The following is a 17,777-nucleotide window of genomic DNA, read 5'->3' on the forward strand; positions in this document are numbered from 1 at the left end:
GACATGTCCAATTTAGGGAGGTAAGTGTGGATTAATCTGGAAAAAAAAGAATGAATAAAAGAAAAATAAATTTGAAATTAAATGTGAAAACTATAGGGGTGGCCATTACCATCCTCTGGAACCCCAAATGACGCCCCTGCTTGCTCTGTAGGTGAGCTCTTAGAGTGGCATTTGGGTGATATTTTAACATGTGTATGTAGGTGAGGAGGCTGGCATGGCTGGGTATTACAGGGTGGTATTTGGGGGGCATTACCTTGCGTATGTAGGTGAGGTCAGGGTGGTATTTGGGGGGCATCAGCAGCAGCAGCAGTCTGTCAGTCAGTTGGATTCCGTTCAGAGACATGACCCCCATGTAGAGAAAGATGCCAAACAGCACGGCCAGAGGAATCTGACGCAACAGGTCACCAACCACTATAGACAGACCTACATAACAATAACCATGATTATAAACCACTATAGACAGACCTACATAACAATAACAATGATTATAAAAGACTTATACAATATAATATATTATAGCATAGAACTATACAGTACTTAAAATACTATATATATATATATATATATATATATATATATATATATATATATATATATATATATATATATATATATATATATATATATATATATATATATATATATTATAGTATAGTAATATATTGTACAGTATAATATAATATAGTACAGTACATGATAGTATAGTACAGAATATTATAGTACAGTACAGTATGCAGTACAGTATGCTGTCTATAGTAGTATATAGACAGTATATTAAAGAGATAGTTCACCCCCAAAATGACTTTTTTTCTATCGATTAGTCACCCCATGGAGAATTGAATTCATGATTTTTTTGTTTGTTTTTGTCTCATTCCTAAGCCAATAATTTGATGACCGGCAGCGGTGACGGTAGGAGACACAAAGAGTCTCCTTTGTGTCTCCTACCGGAACCGCTGCCTGCCTATTGGCTTAGGAATGTAACAAAAAAAAAAAAAAATCCATGAATTCAATTCTCCATGGGGTGACTAATCGATAGAAAAACTGGGTGAACTATGCCTTTAAAGTACGGTATCTAGAAAGAGAACGCGACGTCACCCCATTGAAAGTAACAGCGGAAACCCCTCAAGATGGCGCCACCTGTCCGTTGAAGTGCACGGTATAACAAAGTGTATTTACCTACTAGCAGAGCCACCAGGAAGTTGGTGACTCTCTGCTCTTTCACTTCCTGGATGCGGGGCTTGTCGCCCTTGGTCATGACGGTCAGAGCGTTGGTGTGCGTGACGGAGCGCACGGTGGCCGCGGACAACCACGGCAACCCGAACAACGCCGAGACCCCGCCCACTATGACGATGATCAACAGGTCCAGGTGGAAGCCTGTCCCCTTCACCAGCATCCGCTCACTCTTACTGCAGATCAACCTGCAGACAGACAGACAGACAGACAAATGACCCCATTAGTACAGTATAGTCAGTGGTGGAAAGTAACTAGCACATTTACTTAAAGGGATAGTTCACCCCCAAAATGACTTTTTTTCTATTGATTAGTCACCCCATGGAGACTTGAATTCATTACATTTGAAAAAGAGATTAGCTCAGTGGTCAAAACCAGCTTTTTTCAACTACGGCTACTCGCCAAAATCAAACCCTATCTCCCCCTATCTCCCCCTCAAACAATTTGAATTAGTGATCCATGCCTTTATTACATCTAGGCTGGACTGCTGAAATGCCCTATGTTATGGCATTGACCACTCCTCACTCAGGCGTTTGCAACTAGTCCAAAACGCTGCCGCTCGCCTCACAGGTACCAAAAACATTGACTACATCACACCAGTTTTGGCCTCACTCCATTGGCTTCCGGTTAAATATAGAATTGATTTTAAAATGTTGCTATTTTCTTTTACATCTATAAATGGTCTGGCCCCTCTATATATGTCGCTGCTGACTGTGCCTTCAAAACTAACTCTCAAAACCAGAGGTGATCGTGCCTTTGCGGTGGCAGCCCCAGAGTTGTAGAACAATCCCCCCCCCCCACATCAAATCTGCTCAGTCCATTGAGATTTTTAAGTCCCTACTTAAAACTCACCTTTCTCTCTGGCTTTTAACAACATCCAAACCTAAATTCTCCTGTTTTTAACTCCTGTCTAACGTTTCCTACCCTCTGTGTACATACAGTAGGTGTAAATATACTTGGATTACTCGCTCTATGTCCGCATCTCCTACATGGATACATGCTATGTGCTTTTTTTGGTTTGATTATATATTTTTTGCTTTGTATTTTACCTGTGCAGCACTTTGGTCAACTTAAGGTTGTGTGAAAATGTGCTCTATAAATAAAGTTTGATTGATTGATTGATTGATTGATTGATATAATACCAACGTGTGTACATATGTGTGTGCGTGTGTGGGTCATACGCTGTAATCTGCGACTCCATGAAGAGCAGTATGAAGACCAGAATGGCGGGCAGGATGCTGGCAGCCATCATCCAAACAGGAAACTGACCGTCAGACCCCAGCAGAGAAATGACCCAGCCACGCTTCTCTGGGCTGGACACTGAGAAGCCACTGGGCACGCTCAGTTTCTGCACACACACACAAATGATTATGTTAGTATTTTAACCCATTCAATCCGGGGAATGCATCTCTGTCATTTTAGATTTATTTGGATTTCCAAAGATAGCAGATCTTTAGATAGCTAAATCTTTGAATAAATATGTTTTTTTAAAGCAAACATTTGAAACTCAAATCTTTGCTTGTTTGTTTCCCTGGAACAAAATATGTTTACAAATGCAGACGAATCTGCCGACTGGGATTGCAGGATAGAGAAAATGACGTCGCCGTCTCTTCCTTTTAAAATAATTTCCTTGGTTCTCTATAGGTTCTATTCACAGCAGCCATATTGGAAAGAAATTGGGCCTCTTCAGTGAAGACACTTCACAAGTGTTACCAATTATACTAATGAAGGCTCTGTTCCATTCTGGTCAAACAGAGTCAGGGTGCTGATATTGTGCATGTTGGCTCACTGGAAACACTCTTCTACACCAGTGGGTCTCAAAGTGTGGTCCAGGGACCCTCATGGTTCCCTCATGGTTCCTTGATGGTTCCAAATGGACCCTTACGGGTGTGTAACTCTGAGAGTGTACAAATGGAACCAAATGGACCTACGGGTGAATTTGGTTCCATTTGTACACTCTCAGAGTTATGGTGGTCCTTGAACTTAAAACATTTGAGAACCACTGTGCTACATTAAACAGAGCCTTAATCCTATCCTATCCTACTACTATAATTGAAATGACCTCCAATGTACGTCCGGGGTTGGTCAGCACACGATCACTCCATTTGCCTCCAAACTTGCCACAGACTATTGATCAGTGCTCTGGCTAATACCTAGGCTTCTTTCCCCATCTTCAATGTACTTACATATTGTACAGTTAATATAAAACTACATTGCACATTTTAGCCACACCACCCCACCCTACTGCGCATCTCCATAAATGGCCATATCAGTTGGATCACTGGTGCAACGTAGCTGTGATGTAGCTGATCGGGCCTTGATGTGAGGACCGCGAAGCGGCCCAAATCTCTAGTTAATGTAATTGGAAAGACCTGTGAAGGAAGTAAGGAAGAGGCCCAATTCATTTCGCTCCGCTGGCAACTCACTACAGGCGGGGATGGTGCTTGTCACTGGGGAATGTTGTACAGAAAAGTAGTATGGATGCGCCACATCCTCCTGGTGGGGACTCCTCACTAACAGGTGAGCCAGTAGGGTACAACAGTATCCACCCGGTGGGGGCCCCTAACTAGCAGGTGAGCCGGTAGGGTACAACAGTATATCCTCCTCGTGGGGGCTCCTCACTGGCAGGTGAGTAGGGTACAACAGTATATCCTCCCGGTGGGGGATCCTCACTGGCAGGTGAGCCAGTAGGGTACAACAGTATATCCTCCTCGTGGGGGCTCCTCACTGGCAGGTGAGTAGGGTACAACAGTATATCCTCCCGGTGGGGACTCCTCACTGGCAGGTGAGCCAGTAGGGCACAACATCAGTGGCGAGACAGAGATGTGGGGAGAGGGTTAATTGGCGTGATGACTAAAGGAAGAAAAGTCGGAAAATAATTGACAAATCTAGAATTGAAGGAGGAAAAAAAAACATCTTCCTTGCATTCATGTGTATACTGGTGCACTTCAGTTGGTAGTACAGTTCTCAAAGTGGGGTCCAGGGAGCCCCAGGGGTCCTCGAAAGGGGTTCCAGGGGGTCCCCAGAAATATCATTCATAGTTAGGAACCAAATGGACCCTTATGGGTCTGCAACTCTGAGATTGTACTAATTTTGTACACTCTCAGAGTGAAATGAACACAGATGATACTACAGTGTAGGTTGGGGGTCCCAGAGATCAAAATGGCATCAAATGGGGGTCCGTAGCCTAATGCATATCAAACTGGGGGTCCTTGAAATTAAAATTGTTTGAGAATCACTGCTATTGCTGTAAAGAATCTTCTCTTACAACGTCCCTGGCATATCTTTTCAAATGGGGGTCCACAGGCTAATATGCATCAATTTGGGGGTCCTTGACGCGATAAGGTTTGAGAACCACTGCTCTATTCTTTATGATGTTGTTTACTTCCTGGTTGGGGACCACTGAGCACATTCCTGGGCTCTGCCTTCTTTCCCATCTGAATGGAGGGAGAGTCTTTACCGTCTCCTCTTTCCCATTCTTCTGTTTCATCGCACAGAACTGTCTTCTGTTTTATTTTCTCTTTTCCTTTTCCGTGGGCTATACCATTGGTTCTCAAAGTGGGGTCCGGGTACCCCCAGGGGTCCTTGAGGGGGTTCCAGGGGGTTCCCCAGATAAAGGACGGATAGTTAGGAACCAAATGAACCCTTATGGGTCTATAACTCAGAGAGAGTACAAATGGAACCAAATGGACCCGCAAAGGTCCATTTGGTTCCATTTGTCCTTGGCACAAAATCTTTTCAGATGGGGGGTCCGCGGCCAAATACTCATACATTTAGGGGTCCTTGACATGGAAAAGTTTGAGAACCACTGGGCTACACTTTGTCAGTGTTGGTAGTCATGGCTGTCAGTTCCCACCTGATGTCGTGTGGGAGACCAGACAGCTCCAAGTCGTGTTGAATAACGGCTAGCTTGGCTAACGTCTTCAGACTAGGACTCAAGTCCAAGATGTACAGATCGCCGGGTAAGAAGAGGACGATGCGGTCTCCCATGTTGCAACAGCACGTCCTGGACTTCCAATAGGGGCTTTTCCCCTTGGGCTCGACCTGCGTCCAGCGGAAGGTCTCCGGGTTGAACTTCCACAGATCGTTGAAGAACTGGTTCAGGTTGATGCCGCCGAATATGTACAGCTCTCCATCGTAGGCAAAGGCAGAGTGACCCCAGCGCCCTTCCGGAAGAAGCCGCGCAGGAGGCGCGCTCAGCCAGCGGTCGGTCTCGGTGTCGAACACGCTGACGTCGTTGTTGTAGCACGCTCCGAAGCCCCCGAAAACAAACATCTTCGTCCCGATGACGGTGGCAGAGTGACATTCCGACGCAGGTGGCGGAGTTCCGCCGGCGTTGATTAAAGCCCAGACCATCGTGGCGGTGTCCAACTTGTAGATGCCGTTGGTGTCTCCGGTCAGCTGGATCCATCCTCCATAGATATACATGACCTTCCCCAGGACGCAGGCCGAGTGGTCGCACCGCCCCTCCGGAACCGTCCCGGAAACCCCGGGCCTTGACCACGCGTGGGTGTCGACGTCGAACGCGTAAAGGACGCTGCAGTACTTCAGCGTGTTGGTGACCCCGCCCCAGACGTAGATGACGCCCTCTATCAGCACGGCCGCGTGCCAGCAGCGCATGGAGGGAACCTCGAGGGGACGTTGTTCTCCTCTCCCGGCCGTCACCACTGGGGGTAGACTGTGCCAGCGCAGAGACACAGTGTTGAAGACCTGCACGTCGATCTGTTCCTTTTTGAACATGTTTCCGTCTCCTCCGAACGAGTACACGTTTTCCCCCACTGCTACAGCAGTGTTGTAGTTACTCTGGAGGCCCTTCAGGTGCGCGGTCCAGCACAACATTTCAAAACACCGGAACCAAAACGTGGCCAAAAACCAAATCGGTCCGGTCTTGTTCTGTAAAAGAACTGAGTACTGATGTGTGTGGAACTTATAGTGCTACAGCAGCTCAAACGTCCAGCAAAGCTTAGCCAATCCATGAAGCCGGCCATTCAGGGATTCCCATGCCTGTAGGTCTCCCTAATACAGTGGTTTTCAACCAGTGGTCCGGGGACCACCAGTGGTCCTTGAGGAGGTTCCAGGTGGTCCTCAGCAAAATGATGGAGAGTTGGTAACCAAATGGACCCTTATAGATCTTTAACTCTTGAGAGCGTAAAATGAAACCAAATGGACCCTTACTGAGAGGCTAAATCTCATCAAATGGTGGTTCTGTGGCTCAAATGCCGAATATATAATGGTCCTTGATATAAAAAGGGTTGGAAACCAGTGCCCTAATAGACCAATTATTTGTTTGAGACTGCATGCGCAGGTTTCATGTAATCAATTACCAACAGATCCCCAAACCTGTTATTTTGGGGATTGCTAGTTTCGTTCATTCAACGTATTCTGTGTGTAGGCTCATGAGGCGGTCCCTGGCGAGACATAGGGTGATTGTTCATTATGCAACAGTGCTGCACACCGAGAATAGCCGATGTACAAGCTCACAACGCGTCGCAGAAGCGACCGTATGTGATTTTGTCGAGGTCTGTTATTCTCGTCCATTCTCCGCGCGCGACGTAGCGTAACTTATGCTCAAGTGCCGGCTTAACAACTGGTTTGAGAATCGCCGTTATCACTTACACACAACAGAAAGTATTTACAGAGTATTTATTTCAAGAGGGAGCGATCACAGTAATCATCCGGAGCGTAAAAAAAACAGTGTCTGGAAGTTTGATGGAATGCATTTTCGCTCGTGCCGAGAACACTTTTCAATTGCGTCTAATGAGTGGTCGCGTTCTTTTGAAGCCAGCATGCACGCCCAATACTGTCTCTTATCAGTGTGATGTTGTCTCATAAGGGGTCTACGGTATATGGCAAAATGATTGGCATAGCAAAAGGAGTTTACTAATAGTTCACGATCAATTAACGATTCATAAGGAATAGTTTAAGTCTTACCAGATTCCCTAAATGTTTTTTATTGCTCACTGTACTTTATAGTTCATACAATTCATCATTGTTTTTATTCTGTTGCGGATATGAATAGCTGTTTATTCAGTTTAGTTTAGTTGAAACTTGAAGTCTTTATTGTGGTTAAGCTGTAGGAAATGTCAGAGCTTAAAGCCTCTAGTAGTCTTACTTGATTGAGCACAGTATTCATTTTGTCGACTAAAACTATGACGATTTCGTCAACTACCTTTTTTCACTGACGAAAACTAAATATAAACGAAATAAAATATTAGGTAGGGACTACGGGACAAGAACTAAGACAAGCCATTTTATGCTTGGCTGCGTGTGGGTGTCACACTCTGAAAATAACTGACCTACAAGCTCACAACGCGTCTGCGACGCATTGTGACCTTGTAGATCAGCTATTTGTGGTAGCCGATCTATGAATCAGGCATTAAAACGTCATCAAGGCCTGCCAATTTTGTTTTACTAAAACTATAGACTAAAAGTTAAACATTTCAGGAGGCTTAACGCAGGTAACCTTTAAAGGGGTAAATAGAAGTAAAACTAAATGGAATTTAATTCAAAAGACCATGAGTAATTTGTATTTATTTTTTTTATGTAAAAAAAAAAGAGTTAAAATTAACCACTTTAACCCCAGCATCCGTATTGTGTGGAAAGCTTCTGCTGAAAATAGCAGATCGACAAGCTCACAATGCGTGAGCTTCTCGATCGGCTATTTTCAGAGAAAGCTCTCCTCACATTAACAGAAAAGAGAAAATACACGGGTACAGAGCCGTGAGGGCTCCTCTCTGTAGTTGAGTGAAGAGCTCTCTAATCTCACCTGAGTCTCAGTGTCTTTGATGCTGCCGTCGATCAACACCATGATGAGAATAGCGATAGGAACCCCGAAATCTCCGATAATCCTACGGAGCTGTAACACGCACGCACGCACACCCGCACACCCACACACCCACACACACACACACACACACACACACACACACACACACACACACACACTTATTTGGATTTTCAGTTGAAGACATGAATCATGTCAATTACTTTTACTCAAATTTACTTGAGTAAAAGTACAAAAGTATTGGTATCAAAATGTACTTAAAGTATCAAAAGTAAAATGTTTGAAAATAGCAGATCTATAAGCTAACAAGCTTGTGAGCTTGTAGATCTGCTATTTTCAAATAGCCTAGGTATAAAATAGAGCTAAAGTGGTTAATGTATGTTTTATAATGTAATAATTTATATCTGCAAAGTAACTTATTTTTGTGGAGTAAAAGTACAATATTTGCCTCTGAGATGTAGTGGAGTAGAAGTAAAAGTATAGACAGTTGGAACTACTCTAGTAAAGTAAAAGAACCTAAAAATTGTACTTAAGTACACTTACTTGAGTACATGTACTTAGTTACTTTACACCACTGGAAACTATGGCTGGCAAGAAGAAATATTTCTATCTAAAAATCTAAAATCTCGGTTTCAAACCAAAGATCTAATACATGTCTAATACACCAGCCCGTTGTGTCTCCCACATACACACCGTTCCCGGGAAGAAGGGGCTGTTCTTAAACATGCGCAGGTAGAACGCGATGAAGTAGGTTCCGGACATGAGAACCAGTGACAGCAGAGCGATGTTGGGCTGTCCAGACACCTTCTCAGGAACCGTCCTGTCACCCATCATGACATTTGAATTAACGATTTCATTGTGCTTTTGACATATATAACAGAAGTCTGACATCACTGCCGCTAGAGGGTTATTTTTTCTATTGAAAACCCCATAGGGTCATCTAGAATTGCGTCATTTAAGAACGAGGTTCTAAAAATAAACAGTCGCAATTTTTCGGCATCAAAATGACCTTTTCTCCAAACACAGACGTTATCAAATGTAACTCAATATCATAAACGACACAGAGTCACACACCTGACAGAATCACAGGGGCTGATTTGTTTATTTTTGAAACACAGTTCTTATATGATGCAATCTAAGATTTCCTTATGGGGTTTTCAATAGCAAGAATACTTGCGAGACCCAGGGGTAGTGTGCAGGTGTCATCAATATGTTCTTACACAGACAAATGTGTCCATGGCAAAGACGTGTTCTTGTCCATGACAAATTTTTGATTTATTTTTTACACACCATTATAATGTTCTTATTTTGATTATAAGACCCAATTACTGAATGTTAAGTCTACCGGTTTTCTTCTGAATATTATATATGACACTTATTTACTACGACACTATGGCACATTAGGAGTCCACTAGTACAGTGGTTCTCAAATGTTTCATTATTGTCCACTCATTTTGTATGTCCGTAGCAAAAATGTCCAATGGCCAGCATGGCCATGAACCCTGGTAGTCTGAGTGACGTCAGGACTTCAGTACCCTATTGAACATAATAAATAAAAAATACATTTCTGTTTGCCTTTCAGGCTTCGAAAAAGTTTAACAGGGAAGTTATGAAAATTAAAAGAAGAAATGACGGACATATTTAATGACTGATTTAAAAAATTGCAGATATAGTCGATCTACGAGTTTGTAGATCAGCTATTCACATAATTTTATGAAAATATTTGAAATTGTATCAGACATTTTCAACACGATTATGATGATTATGTAAAACAGTGGTTTTCAAAGTGGGGGTTCCTTGAGGGGGCTCCAAAAACAGGCCTGGAACCAAATGGACCCTTACGGGTCCATTTGGTTCCTTTTGTACACTCTCAGAGTTATGGGAGTCCTTGAAATTAAAACGTTTGAGAACCACTGATGTAAAAATGAATTGTGATTATCTCAAACAATTGCCTTTAGGCGATCATGTAATACTCGTGACAGGCCTACCCGGGAAAACTGGCGTTACTGGAGTTACACCCAATCCATGGCACCGTCTCATTACCGGGGTAACCGTTACCGGGGTAACAGCTCCGCAGAGGATGCTCCTGGAAGATCTGAAGAGTTTGCACTAGATTTAATGTCAGATTATGCGATTATATTTAACATGTAAACTTATATTATGATTCTAGATCCATGATAATAAACCTCAGTCCTGACCAATAGTAAGGAGCAGTGTTAATCTGTCTGTCTGTCTGTCTGTCTGTCTGTCTGTCTGTCTGTCTGTCTGTCTGTCTGTCTGTCTGTCTGTCTGTCTGTCTGTCTGTCTGTCTGTCTGTCTGTCTGTCTGTCTGTCTGTCTGTCTGTCTGTCTGCCTGCCTGTCTGTCTCTCTCACCTTGACCAGCTTGGCGAAGGTCTCGTAGATGAAGATGAGGGAGATGAGGAAGCTGAAGATCTCCTGGGTGAAGCGGGAGACGTAGCGCACTAGGAAACTCCCCTCCAGCGCCACGGTCGCTATGACGATGACGATCAGCCAGATCCCGATCCACGCGCGACCCGTCAGGTAGTCCATGCCGTTGGCCTTGCAGAACTACACACAGAACAGACAGACAGACAGACAGACAGACAGACAGACAGACAGACAGACAGACAGACAGACAGACAGACAGACAGACAGACAGACAGACAGACAGACAGACAGACAGACAGACAGACAGACAGACAGACAGACAGACAGACAGACATCAGTAGATCAGCATCTTCTCCAGGGGTGCAGATCAGATAGATTCATTCATGGCCATTATATTATATTCAGTGCATTTCTGTCAAACGGGATGAAACGCAAAATGCTGGAGAGCTTATTTCCATTGATTCTTTGAGTGTAAAAGTGTTTACACTCAAAAACTCAAAAGCACTTTTGGAATGCTACTGTGCCCGGACGTGCAGGTGTCATCAAGTACAGTATGTGACATAAAGACTCACAGAGTAAAAAGCCTCTTCAAACGGACCAGAGAAACCAGTGATGAGGATACATTGTGTATTTGTAAAGTAATGTAATGTAATATAATTAAGTCATGTAATCTTACTGAGTAATAAGCCTCTTCAAACACCAGTAGTGGACCAGAGAATCCTACGATGAGCAGAGGCTGAGCACTGAACACTGAAAATACCAGGCCTTGGATCGACGTGGCAACGATCAGCTCCGACACGCCGATCAATCCGTCCGTCTTCTCTCCTATTGAACGTCACACGGGATCATGTCAATGTGAAGTAATGTAATCAGATTACATTATGTGATTTAGATTACATGTGATGTGATATGATATGATTTCTATCTCTGCCCTATAGAACCCCAATCTAAGCTACACTGTAAAATCCTCAGTCTTAAAGGTATCATGACATTCATTTTCACTTTTTTTATTTTCAATGTTTTATTTGGGGTTTTATGACCTCAATTACACCCAAAAAACCTGAACTTTGAACATTCAGTGGATTTTCTGTGGTCTGGGGTTTTCTGAATAATTAGGCTGAAAAGTAATCTGAGCTTGGCCCTTCGACAGTGAGGTCACAGTCGATTAATCCCGCCCACTCTCCTCCTCGCCCCTCCCCTCCCCTATCCTTTCCTTTGGGGGGGGCGGAGCAGAGGAGATGATTGACAGGCAAAATCCCTCACCAGCGACACCCGCAGGCAAAGATTTCTTTTTTCATTGCAGTTGAAAAGGCTTTAGAAATGTGAGAGAAAAACACCTGCCATGGATCACTGGAATGGAATTTTCACTTAAAACTTTTTGTACACTTTTGAAGGACCAGGACAAAGACTTTGAATGTGGTGTAAATGTGAATGTCATTAACCTTTAAAGGGATAGTTCACCCGAAAAATTACTTTTTTTCCTATTGATTTGTCACCCCATGGAGAATTGAATTCATGGATATTTTTTTGTTTTTGTCGCATTCCTAAGCCAATAATTTGATGACCGGCAGTGGTTCCGGTAGGAGACACAAAGAGTCTCCTTTGACTCTCCTACCGGATACAATTAGCATCTTTCCGCCGGTAATCAAATTATTAGCTTAGGAATGCGACAAAAACTAAAAAATCTCAATGAATTAAATTCTTCATTGGGTGTGTAATTGATAAAAAATAAGTAATTTTTTGGGTGAACTACTCCTTTAATTCAAGTACACTCGGAGAGTGTACTTGCCTACAAATGGAACCAAATTGGACCATTGGGTTCTACGTACACTTAAAACATATCGTCACTGTTGGGTGGAAACCTCATATGTTCAAAACTGTGACTTTTCAGGATTCAAATTGAAAAGCATCAAAAAGTAGCAGATCCACAAGCTCGAAACGCGGCGCGAACGTGTTTCGAGCTTGTAGACGGACGGACGGACGGACGGACGGACAGACAGACAGACAGACAGACAGACAGACAGACAGACAGACAGACAGACAGACAGACAGACAGACAGACAGACAGACAGACAGACAGACAGACAGACAGACAGACAGGTAAAACAGGCTTGCATAATCGGGTGGGGCATGCACTCCCCAATTGCATTGTTGCATCCCAAGTAGATGTTTGGCACCAGTCTTGTCTATCTATAATTCCCAGAAACCTATGTTTGTGTGTCTGTGGTATTTTTTCACACCCCGGGGTGTGTGCTGCCGAGTGGGAATTCGGTCAGACCGATGGAAGCGAAAAACCACAAATGTCTGTATCAATCTCTCTGTCTGTGTCTGTCTGTCTGTCTGTCTGTCTGTCTGTATCAATCTCTCTGTCTGTGTCTGTCTGTCTGTCTGTCTGTCTGTATCTGTCTGTCTGTCCGTCCGTCTGTCTGTCTGTCTGTCTGTCTGTCTGTCTGTCTGTCTGTCTGTCTGTCTGTCTGTCTGTCTGTCTGTCTGTCTGTCTGTCTGTCTGTCTGTCTGTCTGTCTCTGCATGTCTGTCTGTCTGTCTGTCTGTCTGTCTGTCTGTCTGTCTGTCTGTCTGTCTGTCTGTCTGTCTGTCTGTCTGTCTGTCTCTGCATGTCTGTCTGTCTGTGGAGGACGCACTGAATCTCTGTGTCTGTGTCGGGGGTTGCTATACTGGGCACTCCGACAACGGGTACAGCGGGCACTCTGACAACAAGTTAACAGGTACAACGGGTATGGCCTAAACAGGTTAGGCATGCATTGCCAACTGGCACCAGTCTTGTGTAATGTTAATGTCATGGTAATGTAAAGTCATGTAATATAAAGTATTCCTGACCCAGTAATCCTCCAAAGGTGATGGCTGGTGACAAAGCAGCAAAGTAGATGAATATGATGGCAGCCAAACACTGGGGGTTCAGAGCATCTTTGATGTCACTGAGGTACTGAGGATACCTGTGGAAAAGGACTCATCAATGTAATGTAATATAATGTACATGAGGGTCCTGAGGGTACCATTAATGTAAAGCAGTGGTTCTCAAACTTTAAAATGTCAAGGACCCCCCCTTAACTTTGACAGTGTACAAATGGAACCAAATGGACCCGTTCCATTTGTATACTGTCAGAGGTACTGTACAGACTTGTTAAGCGTCAATTCATTTAGAACTCCCTAAGGTACTGTTTCCCAAATGGTGGGTCGGGACCCATGTTTGGGTCGCGGAGCAATTTTTATGGGTTACATTTTTTTTTTTTTTTTTTTTTTTTTACAAAAAGTCACAACGAAAAAAAAAAAAATCCGATGAATAAAATAAAAAAAAACGTTTAAGAAGTAGTGAAAATAGCAGATCGAGCTTGTAGATCTGCTATTTTCACTAGTTTGGTTCCCGGGCAAACATCTAATTTCTCTTTTGGGTCTTGAGCTAAAAAGTTTGGGAACCGCTGGCCTAAGGCAGGGGTTCCCAAAGTTGGGGTCGCGACCCCACTTGGGGTTGCGGGAGACTGACGGTGGGTCGCAAATTTATTTTGGGTCATAAAAAAATAATAAAACCCCCCCCTTTTTTTTGTTTGTTTTTTAATTCAACAGAATGGATGAAATACAATCTAAAAATGATTACAAATAGTACATTTTACCATTTTAATACATTACAAATGCGCACCGAACGTGCAAGTTTATGTGCATAAATGACCTCCAGGTTTAGGTGGGGTCGCGAGTCAATTTCCGCATTATTTTGGGGTCGCGGGCTGAAAAGTTTGGGAACCCATGGCCTAAGGAACGCTGAGAGTCCCTGGACCTCACTTTGAGAACATAATGATTTAAAGAAATTTCATTTTATGTGATTTAATCAGTGGTGGAAAAAGTACTCAGATATTTTACTTAAGTAAAAGTATCAATACTGAAATATAGAAATAGTCGGTTACAAGTAAAAGTAAAAAGGTATTGGTATCAAAATGTACTTAAAGTACCAAAAGTACAAGTACTAAAATGTTTGAAAAGCAGATCTACAAGCTCACAACGTGTCGAGATGCGACGCATTGTGAGCTTGTAGATCTGCTATTTTCAAATTGCCTATATGTATGAATTATGGCTAAAGTGGTTAATGTATGTTTTATAATGTAATCCTTTATATCTGCAAAGTAACTAGTAACTTAAGTTTTCAAATAAGAGTAAAAGTACAATATTTGCCTCTGAGATGTAGTGGAGTAGAAGTAAAAGTATTGTAAATTGGAAAAACTCCAGAACTCTCAAAATGTACTGTAAGTACAGTACTCAAGTACCATTGAGGAGGTCGACTAAACATTCCTCACTAGCAACTACCTCCTAAGAGAAGAAGTTCAACCCTCATAGTTCAAGATGGCAGTTGAGCTACAGAGTGTCAATTTTAAAATATCAAGTAAAGTAACTCATTTCATGCACTCAAGTACATGAAATGAGTTACTTTACACCACTGGATTTAATGTAATGTAAATGTTGTAACTCAGGGTATACCTGCGGACCACGTCTTTCACCAGACCTCCAAACACACGGCCAGACCTCTGCAGGGGGTCTTCACCGCCACCACTGGGGGGCTTGGACGCAACAAACAGCTCTGGAGGTGGAAGGACACACATACTGTTTATTGTCATGCATTGATTTTAAAAGATGTCATTGCTTACAGTAAAGAAAACATTAGATTATTTAAAGGTAGGGTAGATGATTTCATTTGGTTACAATAAGTGTTAAATAGCTCTATATTCTGATAGTAATCATTGCTATAGAGTGTTTGTTAAGTAACAGAGTCTCCATGTCTCTACAGCTCTTTATTAAACAAAAAATGCATTTTCAGGTCGGGATACCAATTTTATCCAATCAGGATAGAGAACTCAGTCAGGATACAGATTAAACAAGTGGAAATGGAAGTGATGACACAAAGAAATGAGCAGACACAATTGGAACTGGAACACTATCAAAATGATTTTATGTTTATTAAAGAGCTGGAGAGACGTGGAGACCCCTGTTACTGAACAAACACTCTATAGCAATGATCAGAATATAGAGCTTTAACCTTTTAAAATAAAGCTTTTTGTTTTAACCAAAAAGTATCACTTACCCTACCTTTAAGGTATGTACACTACAGTGTAAGACAGTCAGCTCGCAAAACTCTTGATAGGAAGTTTTGATCAAATATGAATCAATGTTCTGTTATTTCTTTGTCTATTTCTCAACTGAAATGTTTTCAGAAATATTCTTTAGTGTACTGTTTAGTACCTGTTATATACAGCAAAAACCAAGTACCACGGAAAATTGATTGATCTGACTGACTGACTGACTGACTGCTGACTATGAGATTCAATTCAAAGAGGCCTCACAGGTAGTTTGTGGTACTATCTGTGTAGGCCCTATAAAGAGAAGGTGCATTCGCCATCTGTTTTGAATAAGGGGTGTCATGTTTTGCAATTAATTAAACTTACATAAACTATTTATGTTGTTAAGGCTTTGTGAAATCTATTTAAAATAAAGTATAGTTTTGGACCATGACAGAGGCGCGCCGACTCAGTAGACCTTGAGGCCAAGGAGTCGCGCCCGAGCGCCTCCAGGCGCGAGTGCCCGCGGCGACCGGCCGATGGTCTGCTAGTCGACTCAGCGCCGTCCGAGTTATGTACCGATAGGCACAGAATCGTAAATAATATTGGTGGGGACTGCGTTTGCCCCACTAACTGTGTAATTAAACTTACATAGACTATTTCTGTTTTAAAGGTTTGTGATTTCTATTTGACTGTGCAGGGCAGAGGCGTCAATTCTCTGAGTCATGGTAACAGCATACCCTCGGATTTAAAATTATTTCCACTATTTCTTAATTCCATTTAAAGATGTGTTTACATTATATTTTATAACTAAGGGATAGGTGCTATAAGGTTACAGGCTTGGAACCCAGTTAGCATATCTACAGTTCTGCTGTTCACACCTCCATTTTGGAAGACAATGAGCTCCCTGTTGATGGCCCAATTGCTGATGGCTCTTGGTATCAATGTGTCTTCATTAATATTCTCACTAACTCAACAATGAGATCTCCCACTCAACTCTGTGGTTTGATGTAGGTGATCAACTCCATTGTTTAGTTTAGTGAGAATTTGTGAAGGGTTTCAGTTCTGTTGGGCAGTTTAAAAGTTTAAACCACCTGGATATTTTGTGCTAAGTCTTGTGATCCATTCTTTTTCATGGAATCTTCTCTGTCCAATTGTCCAGCGGTCATTGTATTCCAAGCCACATACCTTTATAGCCTCAATTCCATGTGTCATAAAGTGTTGAACAATTAACAAATGGGTATCCTTTTCATTATTAATGGTATATTTATGTTGGCTTATTCTAATTGCTATGGAGTTGCTCGTCTCTCCTACATATTGTAATCCACATACTTGGCAAGTAATCAGATAAACACAATTTCTGGTGTTGTATGTGATGTTCTGTCTTAGGATAATTATATTTTTGTTTGTCCTGTTTTTAACAGTTTGTTTTGGGCTAAAGTAGACTGACTGACTGACTGACTGACTGACTGACTGACTGACTGACTGACTGACGTTATTTAGACAGACTGATGTTATTTAGACAGTTCTTTGTTTACCAGATATTGTCTAGTTTCAATGTACAGATTGTTATTGTTATTTGGATATAGTGTTGTTTAGACAGATGCTAGGTTGATCGTTTACCAGGTACCCAATAGATTCAATATTCTGATTGTTACTGTTATTTAGATAGTATATTGTTTAGACGACTGATGCTAGGTTCTTGGTTTACCTAGTCTCTTGAGGCACTACACTGTCTCTCTGCATTCTATGTACAGTATGTGATTATTTACCTTGCTTATTACTAAGTCGCTAGCGTCTGCTAGCATCTACTAGCATCGTACTATACTATACATACTACAGTAGCATCTGTACTAAATGCCTAAATTGTCATTGTAATTCAACAAAGCCATGTAATAAGTTGTTAGTAATCATGGGATCAGGACCTTCATCCACGAAGCTCTTGGACTCTCGGGGCGTCTCTCTGCCGTTCCGTTCGTCTCTCCTCCTCAGCGGAGACACAGCGTCTCCGCCGACCTCGGAGGGAGGAAGCACAACGCTGGCGTCCAGGAAGCGGTTGACAGCGGTCAGCAGGTCCTGGCGCTGGTCAGCCAGGTACGCCGCAGCGTGGAAGTTCTGCAGGACAGACGGACAGAGGGACAGTGATGTCACTACACCAGCAATATATAAATAATTATGGTTATTGTGATACAGATAAATAGGAACTTAAGGTAAGCCATGTTAGTTCCATTGATCTAAGCCAGAACACAATCGATTGATTGATCAATAAAACAAATATGCTCTGAAAATGCACAAGGCCCACCCATCTGACCACT

General features: G+C 42.5%; 1 protein-coding gene across 2 annotated transcripts in view; it reads right to left on the bottom strand.

The window, feature by feature from the left end:
* The window catches only part of slc4a2a (solute carrier family 4 member 2a), a 52,895-nt gene that overhangs the window by 3,453 nt on the left and 31,665 nt on the right, over positions 1 to 17,777 (bottom strand). For both annotated transcript variants that reach the window (XM_080440966.1, XM_080440965.1), the window contains exons 12-22: positions 17,388 to 17,577; positions 14,888 to 14,987; positions 13,241 to 13,356; positions 11,080 to 11,228; positions 10,389 to 10,583; positions 10,003 to 10,109; positions 8,708 to 8,834; positions 7,997 to 8,086; positions 2,412 to 2,578; positions 1,177 to 1,418; positions 254 to 423 (exon numbers count right to left, since the gene is read on the bottom strand). In XM_080440966.1, the coding sequence (XP_080297092.1) occupies positions 254 to 423; positions 1,177 to 1,418; positions 2,412 to 2,578; positions 7,997 to 8,086; positions 8,708 to 8,834; positions 10,003 to 10,109; positions 10,389 to 10,583; positions 11,080 to 11,228; positions 13,241 to 13,356; positions 14,888 to 14,987; positions 17,388 to 17,577 (1,653 nt within the window). The remainder of the gene's footprint in view (positions 1 to 253; positions 424 to 1,176; positions 1,419 to 2,411; positions 2,579 to 7,996; positions 8,087 to 8,707; positions 8,835 to 10,002; positions 10,110 to 10,388; positions 10,584 to 11,079; positions 11,229 to 13,240; positions 13,357 to 14,887; positions 14,988 to 17,387; positions 17,578 to 17,777) is intronic.

The sequence above is a fragment of the Gymnoscopelus braueri genome, assembly GCF_963280865.1.
Source record: "Gymnoscopelus braueri genome assembly, chromosome: 10".
NCBI classification, from domain to species: domain Eukaryota; kingdom Metazoa; phylum Chordata; class Actinopteri; order Myctophiformes; family Myctophidae; genus Gymnoscopelus; species Gymnoscopelus braueri.